This window comes from Anoplopoma fimbria, chromosome 5, assembly GCF_027596085.1.
Source record: "Anoplopoma fimbria isolate UVic2021 breed Golden Eagle Sablefish chromosome 5, Afim_UVic_2022, whole genome shotgun sequence".
Taxonomy (NCBI): domain Eukaryota; kingdom Metazoa; phylum Chordata; class Actinopteri; order Perciformes; family Anoplopomatidae; genus Anoplopoma; species Anoplopoma fimbria.
This window is the reverse complement of record NC_072453.1, coordinates 702,562-717,614: the sequence shown is the minus strand read 5'-3', so window position 1 is coordinate 717,614 and position 15,053 is coordinate 702,562. Positions and strand designations below refer to the sequence as shown.

Sequence of the window (15,053 nt, the reverse complement as noted above, 5' to 3'; positions counted from 1 at the left end):
ACACAAAACTTCATTTCTGAACTTATTTGTTTGGTTTTCTTTGTATGTGTGGATTACTCGAGTTGTTACCGACATCTGGTGAAAATGTCATTGTCAATAGCACCTTTAGAAATATATTTACTGAGAAAAATGGTGACGTGTTCAATACTTATTTTACCCGCTGTATATATATATGTAAATCAGTCACTGATGTTATTAGGGTTGGAAATAAGCTCTTTCAACTTTGAGCCACAGAAGGGAGCTTGAGTGTTCCTATTGTTTTGATAATTGTAGACCTACTTATAATGAGTCTAATATTCTGTTCGTTTAACTGATGAAAGGAAATGAAAAGATTGAGTTTGCATGTAAAGCCTGTCTAAATGTGTTTATTTGGTCTCATTTATAAACTTTTAAATATGTGTATATTTTAGAAAAACACAAAGTTGTGATTTATCGAGCATTTATCTCGTTCACACAGTCAGTTTACCTATTCTAGAATACACGAAGGCGTAGTTGTGGGAGCATAACAACAACAACAACAACAACAACAACAACAACCCTTCACCCTCAAGTAAAGCTGCCAGCTCTGTTAGAATGTTTACTGTAGTTTGTACCATTCACACTGTTAGCACGGTTAGCTTCGAGCTCAGGTGTGGCCATGTTGAGAGCCGTATGGAGGCAAGCGATATGCAGTTCAAGATGAAATTCCTCTGAAAAAGTGAGTTTCTAAGATTCTTTAAAGCTAGGGTGGGCGAAAACAGCCGTTGAGATTCCGTCGCGTGCTCTCTGGTGCCACGAGTTTCCCACCGAACGTCAGTTTCGTTCATTGAATTCAGTTACATTGATAGGAAGACGAAACAAGGGACGCACCAAAAGGTGAACAGTCCCACAGCCAATAAGAACGGAGAATCGGAGCCTCGCTCTGATTGGTCAAAGTGTACATGAGCGGTGGCAATTTTTGGGTGCGGCCCACAGAGGCAGGGGAGAGCAAAGTTATGAGCAGATATTCTCAGAGCACTTCACCTACATATAGCTGACTGGCTATTAGGACAGTTTTGCCAAATATTACAGTAAAGAAATTACCCACCCTAGCTTTAATTCAGTAAAAGAAAAAAAATCATAATAATCCTTACGTATCTACATAATTTGGCAGCACGAAAAAATGATTAGCTGTCACTTCGCAATGCATATCTCAGATTATTTATGATATAAATGTGACATATTGTCATTTTGTCCTCCATCCTCATCTTCCATATCATTTTCTCTAGCTGTATCCTGTCTCCCTTTTTCATCGACACCACCTCCTCCCTCTCGTCCTACTCGTGGACTGTCCGGTTTACGTGACTTGATGTCGGAACCGTCGACATCTGGCAACCCGGAGCCAAATCTCCGTCGGACAATATCTGTGTTACAGCTTCCTCGACCAGAGTGAGAGGGAAAGGAAGAGGACTTCTCCAGTAAATGTAACATTTTCTATCAAACAGAACACCCCATATCCGAGTGCGTTGGATAAACGGGATGGGAGATAATATCCCAAAGGGTAATTGTGAGGAACTATTCACCATGTAATGTACTACCGTTGGAAACACTGAAGTTTAGCTAACTTATAGCTAATGTAAGCTTAAGTTAGCTAACCTAACTAATGGAATGACTTAAAGTTAACTGCGTTGACGAGCAGATATCCATATGAAGTAATTCCTTCTAGCTAACGGAAGCCGTGAAGGAAAGATATACGAGATTCAGATCATTGATATATCTGCGAAGCACTATTTTATTTATGTAAATATACAGTGGAGTGTTGTCCACCTGAGCAGACCATGAAGTCCTTATTATTCCTGTTACATAAAAGGTTTTGAGGAAGTCTCAAACCATATTATTTAAAATGATTACAGCAAAGGAAATGTACGTTTAGCTTTTGAACTGTTGCTGTAAGAATAATAGCTCAAGCTAAAAACATGAAAGGGAATGCTATTATCTTTAAAGTTGAAGCACTGAAAGAACAACTTCTTTCAGTGCTTCAACTTTAAAGATAAAGTGACGGTTGAACATATTACTGAAAAAGTGGCAGTTATAAATGATTTTTGTTTTTTAAGCATTGTTACAAATGTCAATAGGATTTTGAATGAGGTTTTCTTCCTGCTGGAACAGAACCTGTAGATCTGTAGAGTTTGGGTGTTTGTCCCACCATTGTAGAGACAGGACAGCAAACTGTCGTGACTTCGTAATGAGGGAAGAGCAAGCCGATTGGCAGTCGCAGATTTTATGGAAAGACCATATACCCTCCTAATTCTAGCAGTCTTGAAGTAAGTTACCCCCAGAATTCAAAATGAACACACTGTGGGCATCTGGTGTCCTTTGGGCTGATTGTGTGTCCATTAATGCTGCAGCTGATCCGGTGTCCATAACATTTTTGAGCTAAAGTAAAACCCAAAACAAAAAGGTAAAGGGTAAAAGGTAAGATGAAGTAATAGTACATCAAGACGTCCCTTGTGTTGAGATAACCCACTGTTGTTTACATTCAGGTACCCCCCTTCCCCTCTGCGCCCTGCGACTCCTGGTCCCACCAATCCGACTGGTCTCGGCAGCAATCTGGCAGACCGTCCAACAGAAAGTCGTGGCCGATTATGGGATGCTCGAGGAGTTTGTTTCCATGGTTACGGACATTGTTCCAGAGCTACTCACCCCATGCCAGAGGGGCCAACTTATCCTGGGCCTCAGAGCACGGGTGAGGAGGAGCAGGAGTCACTTATTAACCATTCATAATTATTACTATAGTAACTGCTGTGAATTAGGGTTTGTTCGTATCACAGTGTCTTTTTTGGAACTACAATTGGGGAATTTTGAGAACACTTTAAAATTCTATACATAGCGACTGTAATTACCAGAATGTGAATGCTGTTGCATCAAACTGCTAAATTAAGCTTTTCAAAAAGGAAGTTTGGAGGAAGTGTTTTCTGTCACTGTGGTTGTTTACACACTGTTGCTTTGTGGGTTTAGCTGATCCTGGAGTTATGTCAGTTCGAAGCTACTGCCGACTTTGGGCTCGTTCAGCCACATCTTGACAGAATGCAAACGCTCATCGACGCATGGGTGATGGAGGTGAGTTTAAAGAAATGTTTCAAATAGCCACACACTGACAATGTTATCGGCTCATTCCCTTTTTTTAATGCCAATGTCATTTTATGCAGGCCGGTGCTGCAAATATGAAAACGCCACACCTCAAATTTGTGGATCTTGTGAAGAACTTGCTGAAAAATGGTGACGAAAGGGAACACTTCTTTCAGGTCGGTGTTTCTGTTACACCTTGAATATGTTCTGTTTATTAAAAAAAAGTAGGAGCTGTCATGCCCTCCAGATTCACTCTATTTGAAACCAACAGAATTGTTGGAGCGGGCCTTGATCTGAGTGTGCATTATTGTTAATGCATGACAACACTGTATATCTATTGAACCTCTTTATGTATAGTGAATGAATGTATACTGTGTGTCTCTACGTTGACTTCTCTTGTATCTTGTGTCTTTGTCTTTTCTCTGTCATTGTAGTTTTCAAGTGTTTTCTTAAATATAACACGTCATGTCTTTCAGAAAGTTTTCCCTGAAGAGTTTGGTCCCACATATGACGATGCACTTCACACCCTGATGTGGTTGTTTCTGTCCAGACTGGAACAGTTTCTACCTCTTCAAACGTTCCAACAGGTACATCATCATGATCTTGTGTTGGAAACATTTGATGGCTCTTGAAATTTTGTTTTTGTTTGTTTGCTTGTTTTTTTAACGCCTTTTTTCTTCCTTTCCTTTTCATTTTCTTCAGGTTTCCTCCATGTTTGGTGAGGTGTCGTCGGTTCTTGAGGAATGTATGGACTCTGTGTCTCGACATGAGGAGCTCAAAACTCTGCTGCAGTATCAAAAAGACCTCAGCCAACTGGATCACAATGGCAAGCCTCTACAGTTACTAATTCATTTCTAATAACTCTTGGCTTTATTTGTCATTCTAATTTTGTCTTTTCCTCACCAAGAAAGAACATCACCCCTCGACTTGTATTAGCAGCTTGATTCATTTCGTTATCAATTAATCTGCCGATTAAATTTTGCGATTAATCATCTATTGGATCTCAAGGAATAGTGAACAAAATGCCAATCACAGCTTTTCAGAGTCAAATGTGACATATTCAGGCATTCATATTCATTTTTTTCTCTTTTCAGATGGTTCCTTAGATGGCACCTGCATTATTTCAGCTCTCAAACTCGCCATTGAAGAAAGAACTGAGACGGACAAACCACAAGCCAACATCTTGGATGATATGCTATCGTGTACATCTGATTCAGAGAAGGGATCTTTAACATTGTCTCATGACACAACTGCAGAAGATCGGACGAGTGGGATAAATGTTGATGAGACCAATATGACTCATGGGGAAAATGGAACAGGGGCGCATCTGGGAGATATTACAAGACATGAAAAAAATGCAGGATTCGTTGGACATCAAGTAGAGACGGCTCCTCGGCTTCTGAAACAATGCCGTGTTCAGCTAAAAAGACTGGACATGACGCTGCCGCTGCGGACTCGCCCTGCAAGACCCAACAGAGGCCTAAGAATGAAAAATATTATTTTAGAAGAGAAAAGAGGTCTTTGTGAAGCTTACAAATCGGCTTCCAGGAAAACAAAACCCTCCAATAGGGCTCTTTCACACATCTCTGACAACAAGGAGTCGAGCAGCAGCAGCAGCAAAGTCGCCTCCTCATATATGGCTCCCATCAACGATTCCAGTGACGACTCATGGTCTTACTACTCTGATGAGGACTTTTGCCAAAACTCTGCAGGTAGTGATCTTAGTATGGCTGATTCGTGGTCTAACTACTCAGGTGATGAGTCTCCCTTTTCTGTCGGTAGTTCTGCTGAAGGTGATTCAAACGAGGACCCTTCCTTCACGGGTCCTAAAAAGGTATCAGCTCCCAGCAGAAAGCCGGGTAACTCCGACATCAAAGCCGGCACTCCCAAAAAGACTCGTAAAGTCCAGTGTTTCATCTGCAGTGAGCCCGTGAGCACAAGCCTGAGAACCCACATGAGAACCCACTTCCCCACCGGTGATTACGCCTGCCCCCGGTGCGACAGCAGGTTTAAGCTCTTCTCGTCGTTGAGGCTGCACTTGAACAGGACCTGTTTCGAGCACTGTCAGCAGCAGGTGGATCCGGTAAAGTCGGACGAAGCCAAGAATCTTTTCAAATGCGACGAGTGCGACGAGGCATTCAGGTACAAAGTTTCACTGGAAAGGCACAAACGGACCCACAATGAGCTCTACTGCGAGGTGTGTAGGAAGGTGTTGCGGGACGCGGCGACGTCGGCGAGGCACAAGGCCTCTCACACCCTGTTTCAGTGTAACCGCTGTGAGGATACCTTCACTCTCTTCAAGCCATTGCTCAAGCACTGCGAGAACATCCACGAAATCAGGAGGCCGTTTAAATGCAACTATTGTCCAAAAGTTGTATCCAAGCTGCGCACTTTGATCGCGCACGAGTGGAAGCACACGGGTCACCTGCCGTTCCAGTGCTCCCTGTGCCATTTAAGATTCAAAAGCGACGCAGATCTCACCTCCCATGAGAGGGTCCACACCAAAGAGAGGCCCTACCTGTGCGCTGAGTGTGGCAAAACGTTCTCCCAGAGCTCCAACCTGCTGCGGCACTTGAATTTCATCCACAGCGAGTCTCGAAACAAGAAGAAGTATTCCTGCTCCGAGTGCGAGAAGTCCTTCAAGGAGAAAGGGGCCCTGAAGAAACACCAGAGGACCAAACACTTGCGAGAGTTGTTCCGTCACCCGTGCCCGGACTGTGGAAAGATGATCTCTGCGTCAACTATCGCGAGACATAAATTAATTCATACGGGAGAGAGGCCTTTCAAATGCACCATGCCTGAGTGTGACAAGTGCTTCAGGTCAGCTCCTGAAGTGAAGAGACACGTCCTTATACACCACACCACGGAGAGACCGTATAAATGTGATGTCTGTGGAAAGGGCTTTATAAAATTGTGTTATCTCAACGCGCACGCTAAAATACACTCGGGAGAGAAGCCTTTTGTTTGTCATTTCTGTGGCAAGGCTTTCCCCAAGCGCTACAGCATGCAAAGACACAAAAAGCTTGTACATACATTTGTAATGCATTGACCCTGCATGGTGGGAATGCTCCGTTAAACAGCAGCGAATCACAAGTAGAGAATTCATTGTTCGAACAATTTAAGTTTTGAAACTGGTTTGTATTTAGACAAACCAGAAGCCTTATCAAATAAACTTGAGACAAACCATATATATATATATATTTGAAACTGAAAAAATAAAAAATCTGAACAACATTCAATCATGTTGACTGTAATTTGTATTGTTTGACAAAAATTGAGTCTGTATTTTGTAGTTAATTTCTACCTGTTTAATTTCCTTTCACTTGGGCATAAAAGTGTTTTTATCTGGTAATCTGTGTCAATACCAGATAAAAAGAAAATACCAATCAAATATAAAAAGTCCAAGGGTGGAGTGGGTACTTCAACTGGAACTGTCTGCATTCACTTTTCTAAAATATTGCCATCGTGTTATTTATATATATATATATAAATAACAATGATTGTTTAATGTTTTTGTTAAATATGATTTGCACTTGGTGTTAGTCATGTTAGTCATTTTATCTGGATAAGTCGTGCATGGCCTGGTGAGAGCTGATAAGCATTGGGTGATCAGGCCTTGGAACATGTAAACACCGCGTCTCTTTATGTATGAACAATCAATAAATTAAGTAATGAAATCAAACTCATATCAAACTCCTTTTTTCTCCCTGTTAAAGGGGTTTTTTAGGGGAGTTTTTCCTGTGCCGATGTGAGGGAAGGACAGAGGATGTCGCATGTGTACAGATTGTAAAGCCCTCTGAGGCAAATTTGTAATTTGTGATTCTGGACTATACAAAATAAACTGAATTGAATTGAAACTCTTAGCAAGTGTTGGAGTAAATTAAAATGTCCTTTTTATGTGAATAAAGCAGATACATTAGATAGTATTATTATTATTATATGACACAGGGTGGAACAAAAGGGAACATGCGGAACTCATCAAACCCCGCTGTTTCTCGTCGGATTGTTGTTCCGGACGGAGCGCAAGGCATTCGTTGACGCACAAAGATCGCCTGTGTGACTTCGGTCTCCTGAACATCACTGCCGTGAAAATAATTGGTTTGGCCTCGGTTGAGCTACGGACATTATTTTCTACAACTGTAATGTAACTGCAGTGAACACACAGGATGGACGGAGATATTTCTGGTGAGTGTGAGCTGCCACATACATGTTACATACATATTACATACATATTTGTTTGGCTAGGCCGCAACGCAGCCCGCGCGCGGGAATGGCTTTGCTAACTTTGTTAGGGTTTAACATGCTTTATTTTAGATAACTCCGTAAATGACTCCTTTAAATTGACTTCTGACTGACACACAGGTGCTCACCGTATGACGTAACGCACATTAAGTGGCAGTTTTGTGCTATCGCCGGAATATAAGGTTAGATGTGCTAACGGAGCTAACGCTAGCTACACTCAGCGTTGAGCCTCAGTGTCTCTGTTGGTGTCAGATGAACTGCGACAGACCCTACACAAATACATGACCAGGCAGGGTAATAGTAAGTATATATTTGCGCTGTGTGAGCGCCACTGGTTATGATGTATATCACGTCCCGCTATATAAAGTAAACATACGTTAGAATCACGGAAATGAAAGTAGCCACATCCGCTTCATGAGATGGCACATTGGTTTTGTTGATTTCCCCCAGAACACGGTAGTCCTTATCTTAACCTACACATTACCCGAGACCACGGGGTTTCCGTCAGACCAGGGATGAGACGGGCCGATAAAGAGCCCAGGATGCTCGCTGCTAGCTTCACAGCTGTGTGTCCGGATCTCTTACTCTAAACTCTGGATACACTGATGAGGCTTCTGAACATTGAAGCTAACCTTTTTTGCAAATGCAGTTAAGGTGTGACTTCTGGATTTGGATTCGTTCTACCATGTGTGTGTGTGTGTGTGTGTGTGTGTGCCTTTGGTGTTGTTAAGTAACTCTGAGTGAACATTAACCATCAGTTCTTTCAGAGAGGCCTTTTAGAAAACCCAGAAGGCTGGGAATGGTGCTGATTCACTTAAACAACAACTTGATTGTCTCCCTTTGCTGACGTGGTGTATTTCAGTTGTAGATAGTTTAGCTTTTATTTCCAAGGTTCTGACGTGTCCTCTCTGAAACTTTACCCAAGAAAATGGAGATTAAGGGAGTTTTTTTTGCCAGTGCTCTATTGAAGCATTGAAAATTGTCATTTGAAGCATATAAGCAGCAACATATATGTCCAGAAATAGCATGGGGAAGTCATGCTATCTTGTATATAGTAGTATATTCTCAAAATACATAATAAGTGTTGATATAGCGTGACGGTGGTGCTATATACACTTTTGATATAAAACGTTCTCCCTTTTTCAGGTCCCTCCCTTCCCCTCTCCGCGCTGCGTCTCCTAATCCCACCCATCCGGCTGGTTTCCGCAGCCATCTGGCAGACGGTGGAGCAGAAAATTGTGTTGGATTATGGGCTGCTTGAGGAGTTTGTACACATGGTCACAGAGATGGTTCCTCAACTGCTCACCACGAGGCAGCGGGCTGAACTCATTTTGGGTCTCAGAGCACGGGTAAAGAGCGTTTTTTTAAAAAGATTTCATTGACATTGCCTATAAGATCGGTGTGGTTCTTAGGTCTCCAGGCAGAACATTTGTGGTTTTCTGTACATGTTTTACTAAAGCTGAATAATGCTATTTTTATGTGATGGATTAACGGACGGAACTTTGGAACCTGGAAGTTTTTTATTGATCGCACTTAATTTTTGTGGGTCATTAAACGGCGTTCATTATCGTTCAATTCCGTATATTTAATCTGTTGCACAAACAAAACACAATCTCTTCTCACATTCTCACATTTTTCTTTTCAATTAAAACAGTAGAAACACCTTTACAATCCTATTCTCCCTCTGTCTTATAATGACTTTGTTGGGACTGTATCAGTCGCCTCTCACTCAAAGCGTCTCGCAGCCTCTGCTTTCTTGTATGACACGCTAGAAGTCTGGTCCCTGTATTTCAGAAACAAGTCTGTGTCTCAAGATGTCAATCGGGAGGTTGTTGCAGATCCACTTTTTTTTACCTTATTTTTTAGAATGACATTGCACCCGGACTGTATATAATTAAAGCACTCTGATATTGCACGCGAAACGTTTCCAGTCAGTCCGGCATGTTCATCAATCTGAGAAATGGTTGTTATTTTGGACCTGGACTGCATTTCCCCCCCCCCATCAGAATCACTTGTTCATTATATTGCTGCTGTCCTCTGATTGTAGCTGATCCTGGAGCTGTGTCGCTCTGAGGAGACTGCTGATCCCCATATTATTCAGCCACATCTGGACCGAATGCAGAACCTCAGATCTCTGTGGAATGTGGAGGTGAGTCTAAACCTGTAATCGAATATCTAGAGTTAGTCTCTCGAGATCTGGCAGTAATGATCTGTAGTCCTGAAGGGCTTGCTTTTATTGTGGTGGTGTTTTCTGCCACTTCAAACCATTTTTCTTCTTTGCAGACAGATGCAGAACAAGACGTATCTGACTCACAGTTCATGGGCCTTATCCAAAATCTGCTGAGAGATCCTGAGGAAAGAAGAAACTTCTTCCAGGTAATTTTTGCTGAAGTTTTATGAAGTACTCCCGTTTGTCCAGTATTTGAAAAGTCAGGATTTTTTGACATTTATGAATTCCTCTGTGTTCCAGGATGTTTTCCCAGGGGACTTTGGCCCCACCTATGACAAAGCAATCCAGACCCTGATGTGGCTGTTTCTGTCCAGACTTGAAAAGCTTCTTCCGAACCAAACCCTCCAACAGGTAGACTTTAATATCAATTCAAAAATAGGATATCGCACACAGCGTATTGTCCATTTCTGTGCTTGATATTCCAACACTAAACGGGCGTTTTGCCTCACGGAGAGGCAGTTAAATTAGATCTGGTGTTTATTTATTTTTTTAAATATTCCATATGTGTATAAAAGAAGGAATCTGTCCTAACATTTGGAAATTGCAGTACTGTTGCCTCATATTTGTTTTCATTTTGTTTTTGCCAGATTGCATCTCTGCTCAGCGACGCCTCCTCTGTTCTGAACGAATGCATGGAGACTTTCGCTCAACCTCAGGAGCTCAAAGCCTTGCTGGACACTCAGAAAGACGTCGGCCAGTTAGAGGACATTGGTGAGCTTCTTGGGTTTTATCCTAGATACTCGCTAAAATGCTTTTTGTTCCCGAAACAAAACACTATTGCAGAGAAACATACCTCAAACTAATTATTTCTTAATTAGTCAGTAGCAAAATTTGTATAAATTATACTGTACATACTGCTTCTTCTGATCTGTTAAAATGACAAATACAATAAACTCAATGACTTTAATCTCCCCTTTTCAGAATCTTACATTGTCGACAGTGGCATCTTGTCGGCCCTGTGTCTCCCTCCTGTGGAAAGAGTCGTGATCAATGAGCAAACAGAAACGGATACAGTGAGCGGACTCATGTATACGGTGTGCACGGAGATGGAAGTGGAATCCGAGAACAAAGAAGTGTACGCGGAGGGAACTGGGAACTCCGGAGAGGGCGCTCAGACCCAGTGGTTTGGTCTGGACAGCGGGGTGAAAGCAGAAATGGACACGGTGGTGGTCACGGATCCTGTCGAAGGCACCGAGGCCAGCGAGAGCGAAATGGCGGACGACCATAACTACGACCAGTCGGGCACGCTGATGATCGGGGAGGACGGCCAGGTGACGGTGCTCGACGGCGCGGAGAAGAAGCCGAACAGACGCGGGAGGAAAAAGAAACGGCCCGATGACGAAGACTTCAAAGTGCAAGGCGGAGCGAAGGGCAAGCAGGAAGACCCGGATTACGAGGCCACTTGGGAAAGACCGGTACGAAAAAACCGTGGACTCAAGATGAAGCGGTACCTGTCGCAGTGGAGGAAATCGGGAAAGACGCAGGGCAGTAATGCTGCCAACAGTAGCCCCAAAAAGTCTGCTGGATCGCGGGGCTCAGCCCAAAGCAACGACTTGGATGAAAGAACGTGCAAAGTGTGCGGCAAGGTGGTGACCCGGGCCAAGTTCTTGGAGCGCCACATGAATCGACACACGGAGGAGCTGCCCTTTTCTTGCCCCTCGTGTAAAAGGTTTTACAAGAGCCTGCGTTGCTTGCAGCAGCACAAATGTCCGAATCAGACAAAAGCAAAGCCTGGTAGGAAAGCAAAGGAACAAGAGACTGCAGCAGACGAGGGTGAGCAATCATCCAGTGGGATTCCTGGCGAGGCAATCGATGAGGGGCAGCCCAACATGGACCAGGACCCCGACGGTGAGAACTCCGCAGAGGGGTCTTCCAAAGAAATGGAAGAAAAGAGCCCCGACGGCAACAAAAGCATGCTAGAAGGTCCGTTCTACTGTCCCCACTGCAGCGTTGAGTTCAAGTGCAAACAGACTTTCAGGTTCCACATGAGAAACATCTGCTACAACGAGCAGCAGGTGGACCCGGAGCAGCCGGAGGACGTGAAGCACTGTTTCAGGTGCGACGAATGCGACAAGGCGTTCAAGTACAAATCAACGCTGGAGTCCCACAAGCAAACGCACAACCCGCTCTACTGCGAGGTGTGCATGAAGCTGGTGCGCGACCCCGAGGCGTTGGCCATGCACAAAGAATCGCACACGCCGTTTCAGTGTAACCGGTGTGAGGAGAACTTCCCGGTGTTCAAGGCCCTTCACAAGCACTACATCGACGTCCACAATCCCACCGAGCCTTTCACCTGCAGCCACTGTCTGACGACCTTCGCCAGTTTAAAACGTTTCATCCGACACGAGTGGAAGCACACGGGCTACCAACCGTTTCAGTGCCCTCACTGCAGCAAGAGGTTCCGCTCGTACTCGGACCTCGTCGAGCACCAGAAAAAACACACCAAAGCGTATCCGTTCCTCTGCTGGGAATGCGGCAAGAAATTCCGGCACGGCGTAACGCTGACGCGGCACGTGGAGCGCGTGCACCACACCGGGGAGCCCGTGTCGGAGAAACCCGTGCCGACCTTCACCTGCGCCCAGTGCGGGAAGACCTTTACGTCCAGACGGTGCCTCCTGAAACACGACAACTTCCACCACAAGGGGCTACGTTTCCCGTGCGAGTTCTGCGGGAAGGGGTTCTTCGGCAAGGACGCTCTGGTGAGGCACACTTTGATCCACACGGGCGAGAGGCCGTTCAAGTGCGACGACTGCGACAAGTCCTTCAGATCCGCTGCGGAATTAAAGATACACAGGAGGTACCACACGGGGGAGCGGCCTTTCAAGTGCAACATCTGTGAAAAAGGTTTCGTCCAGTCCTGCTTTCTGACCTTGCACATGCGCACCCACACAGGAGAGAGACCGTATGTTTGTACCATCTGCAGCAAGGGATTCTCCAGCTTGCATGGTTTAAAACGACACAGGAGACTTGTTCATGCGTAGTTAATGTTACTATTTCGCATAGGGATGTCCTGTTTGACGGACCGGTCAGAGGTCGGCATCAGATGTAGGCCAGATTTTGAGGAACTGTTTAGGATTTGACCTTGCTCACGGACACTTCAGCCGAGTGGATGTTGACAAAGAAAAGAAGGTGTTCCCATTGAAGGACGTTTTCCTTAAAATGTCAGCCACGTTGCTGTCACAGCGTGTATTGTTGGGAACTGTGTAATTGTATAGTGCATTATAAAAAAAATGTAACTTTGTATTTTTTACAGAAATGTTTGCTGTAGTTCTACATAAGATTTGTATGTATAAACGATATAATCTTTGATTCCTTTGGGAATTGACTTCTTTTCTTGAATAAATTGAACATTTGATTCCAAGTGGCATTTGATTTGCTCAGTGGTGATGTTATTCATATGATTTTAGGCCATTGAGTTGCTTGCACAGTGTTTCTAGCTGACAGAAATTCAGGCTTGATTTGATGCAGGGATGGAGCATTCAAAACACATTTCTACAGTATACGCTAAAAACTAAATGGATACTGTTTAACATGAAATATAATTGGATTTGGTCTTAATAATATGACAATATATATATATATATATTTTTTCCCACTTTTTCTTTCTTTTTTTAACAACAAAGCATAACAAATAAGGTAATCCTACACGTACTCATACAATAATAATAATAATCAATCCTTTATTAGTCCCACAATGGGGAAATTATTTCTCTGCATTTAACCCATCCCGGAGGAGCAGTGGGCTGCAATGAAGCGCCCGGGGAGCAACTTGGGGTTAGGTGGTCAAGGACACTCGGCATGTTGCCGGTAGAGGGGTTTGAACCACCAACCTTGTGGTTACGGGACAAGCGCTCTACCTCATGTACATTTTATTTTTTAGGAATGTTGATCCAGCATAAAGATGTATATCCTTGACAAAGACAGAAAGAAAAACAAAATCAATAAATAACTGAAATAAATAAAACATATTACATATTGTGGAGCAACTTACAATTACAAAGAATGCTTACTGAGCTAACGAAGCACAATCTACTCCAATACATATATAAATACGTACTAAGGAGGGACCACTCGTTTACACACTCATCTAAGCTTCCTTGTAATACATTTGCTAACCTTTCATAGGGAAGAATTGATATAATTTATCATACCACATTGACAACGTAGGTGGATGGTCATCCAACCAAACATGTAGGATTGAAAGGCGTGCTGTATAAAGCATATTTAGCAATTTTGCCTTTTGACCGGATATGGAACTCAAAACAAAAATACACAGTTTTGGATCCATTACCATTTTAAAGCCAATTCATTCATCTCAATCTCTGCCAGAACAGAGGACCAAAATATTGTGATCAATGGACATGACCACATTAGATGAAAATATGTTCCGATTTGTTTTTCATACTTCCGGCATGCTGCAGAACAACGATTCATCATATTTACTACGTATTTCAGGAGTCACATGTAGTTTATTAATTATCTTATACAATACAATATATTTTTAATGAATGCGTATGAAAGTTGTTGCTTAAACTTTGGTTACTAAATAACATCCACAATTGTCAACCACTAGATGGCCCTTAATTATTGGGCTATTATCTGGAACAGTGGAAGATCTGCAACTTCCTGCAATCTTCCTTATTACAGCCTTAGGCCTTTTCCCCTATTTAACACATTTTGACATGCAAGTCAGAGTAAACACAGTAAGAAACGCACAGGTGTAAATAATAAAATTGTGATTTGCTCATTTTCCATTGAGCTCCTTCAGTTGAATGGCCTTGGTATTGTCCATGGCTAACTGGGACACTTCAGTAGTATAAAGCCATCGCTAATGTTATCGGCAACTCCTGTGCTTTTCCTGCTACAGGTCGAAATGCTCTGATGCAGTTTTCATTGAAAAAGCCCAATAAATACTGCAAAACTTCATAAATGCTACACTAGTATAATATGTAAGACAAGCTATGTAAATTACTTTTTATTTCAACAAATCAGAGTACAGTCGATCCATTCAACTTAACATTTCGAAACGCCTTTTATAAATTAAAGATAAAAGGTGTTTCGAAAGATTAAAAATAGAAAAAAAACCCGGTATATTTTGAAGAAATATATAAATGTATATAAGTACTGCGCTCCTGCATATATACACACATATATATATATATATATATATATATATATATATATATATATATATATATATATATATATACAGCAATCATCATCAATTATCACAAACTATACTGTATTATCAGCCCAAACATTCAATTGATTGCTACTGATTTCGTTAAATGCTGCCAATACCTTCATAATCCGGATACATTAATTGTGCTGGACAGAGTTTGCTAAATCAATGTATGAATAAATTAAACGTACGTCAATATACTGAAACATTGCCAAAAAATATTCACCCCAGATGGGACTCGAACCCACAATCCCTGGCTTAGGAGGCCAGTGCCTTATCCATTAGGCCACTGGGGCTGCATAGCACTGATGG

At 42.6% G+C, this 15,053-nt stretch overlaps 2 protein-coding genes and 1 non-coding gene across 4 annotated transcripts; 2 read left to right on the top strand and 1 right to left on the bottom strand.

The window, feature by feature from the left end:
• Nucleotides 1-1,279: 1,279 nt before the first annotated feature.
• LOC129091457 (zinc finger protein 16-like) lies at nt 1,280-6,323 on the top strand. 2 transcript variants are annotated; one of them, XM_054599085.1, is made up of 7 exons: nt 1,280-1,519; nt 2,502-2,704; nt 2,977-3,078; nt 3,168-3,263; nt 3,564-3,674; nt 3,790-3,913; nt 4,182-6,323. In XM_054599085.1, exons 1-7 carry the CDS (start codon nt 1,498-1,500, stop codon nt 6,134-6,136), a joined length of 2,613 nt encoding a protein of 870 aa, XP_054455060.1. In that variant the 5' UTR covers nt 1,280-1,497; the 3' UTR covers nt 6,137-6,323. The 2 variants fall into 2 exon arrangements, with proteins under 2 accessions (XP_054455060.1, XP_054455059.1); XM_054599084.1 differs by having other exon boundaries at nt 1,280-1,525.
• Nucleotides 6,324-7,085: 762 nt separating this feature from the next.
• LOC129091443 (zinc finger protein 135-like) lies at nt 7,086-12,919 on the top strand. The gene is made up of 7 exons (XM_054599059.1): nt 7,086-7,272; nt 8,476-8,678; nt 9,377-9,478; nt 9,613-9,705; nt 9,800-9,910; nt 10,147-10,270; nt 10,481-12,919. The coding sequence occupies exons 1-7, from the start codon at nt 7,254-7,256 to the stop codon at nt 12,538-12,540; spliced, it is 2,712 nt and encodes a 903-aa protein (XP_054455034.1). The 5' UTR covers nt 7,086-7,253; the 3' UTR covers nt 12,541-12,919.
• A 2,045-nt stretch (nt 12,920-14,964) lies between these two features.
• Nucleotides 14,965-15,037, bottom strand: trnar-ccu (transfer RNA arginine (anticodon CCU)). Its single transcript has one exon. It is a non-coding gene; the product is annotated as a tRNA-Arg (tRNA).
• Between the last annotated feature and the right edge of the window lie 16 nt (nt 15,038-15,053).

What these genes read in the sequence shown, in the direction of transcription:
- LOC129091443 (XM_054599059.1), top strand. An exon ending in AAAGAAGAAACTTCTTCCAG is followed by an intron (nt 9,706 to 9,799) that starts GTAATTTTTGCT and finishes TCTGTGTTCCAG; the next exon opens with GATGTTTTCCCAGGGGACTT. An exon ending in CGAACCAAACCCTCCAACAG is followed by an intron (nt 9,911 to 10,146) that starts GTAGACTTTAAT and finishes TGTTTTTGCCAG; the next exon opens with ATTGCATCTCTGCTCAGCGA.
- LOC129091457 (XM_054599084.1), top strand. Translation starts at nt 1,498, where the DNA reads ATGGGAGATAATATCCCAAAGGGTAATT. An exon ending in TAATATCCCAAAGGGTAATT is followed by an intron (nt 1,526 to 2,501) that starts GTGAGGAACTAT and finishes GTTTACATTCAG; the next exon opens with GTACCCCCCTTCCCCTCTGC. An exon ending in TCGACGCATGGGTGATGGAG is followed by an intron (nt 3,079 to 3,167) that starts GTGAGTTTAAAG and finishes CATTTTATGCAG; the next exon opens with GCCGGTGCTGCAAATATGAA.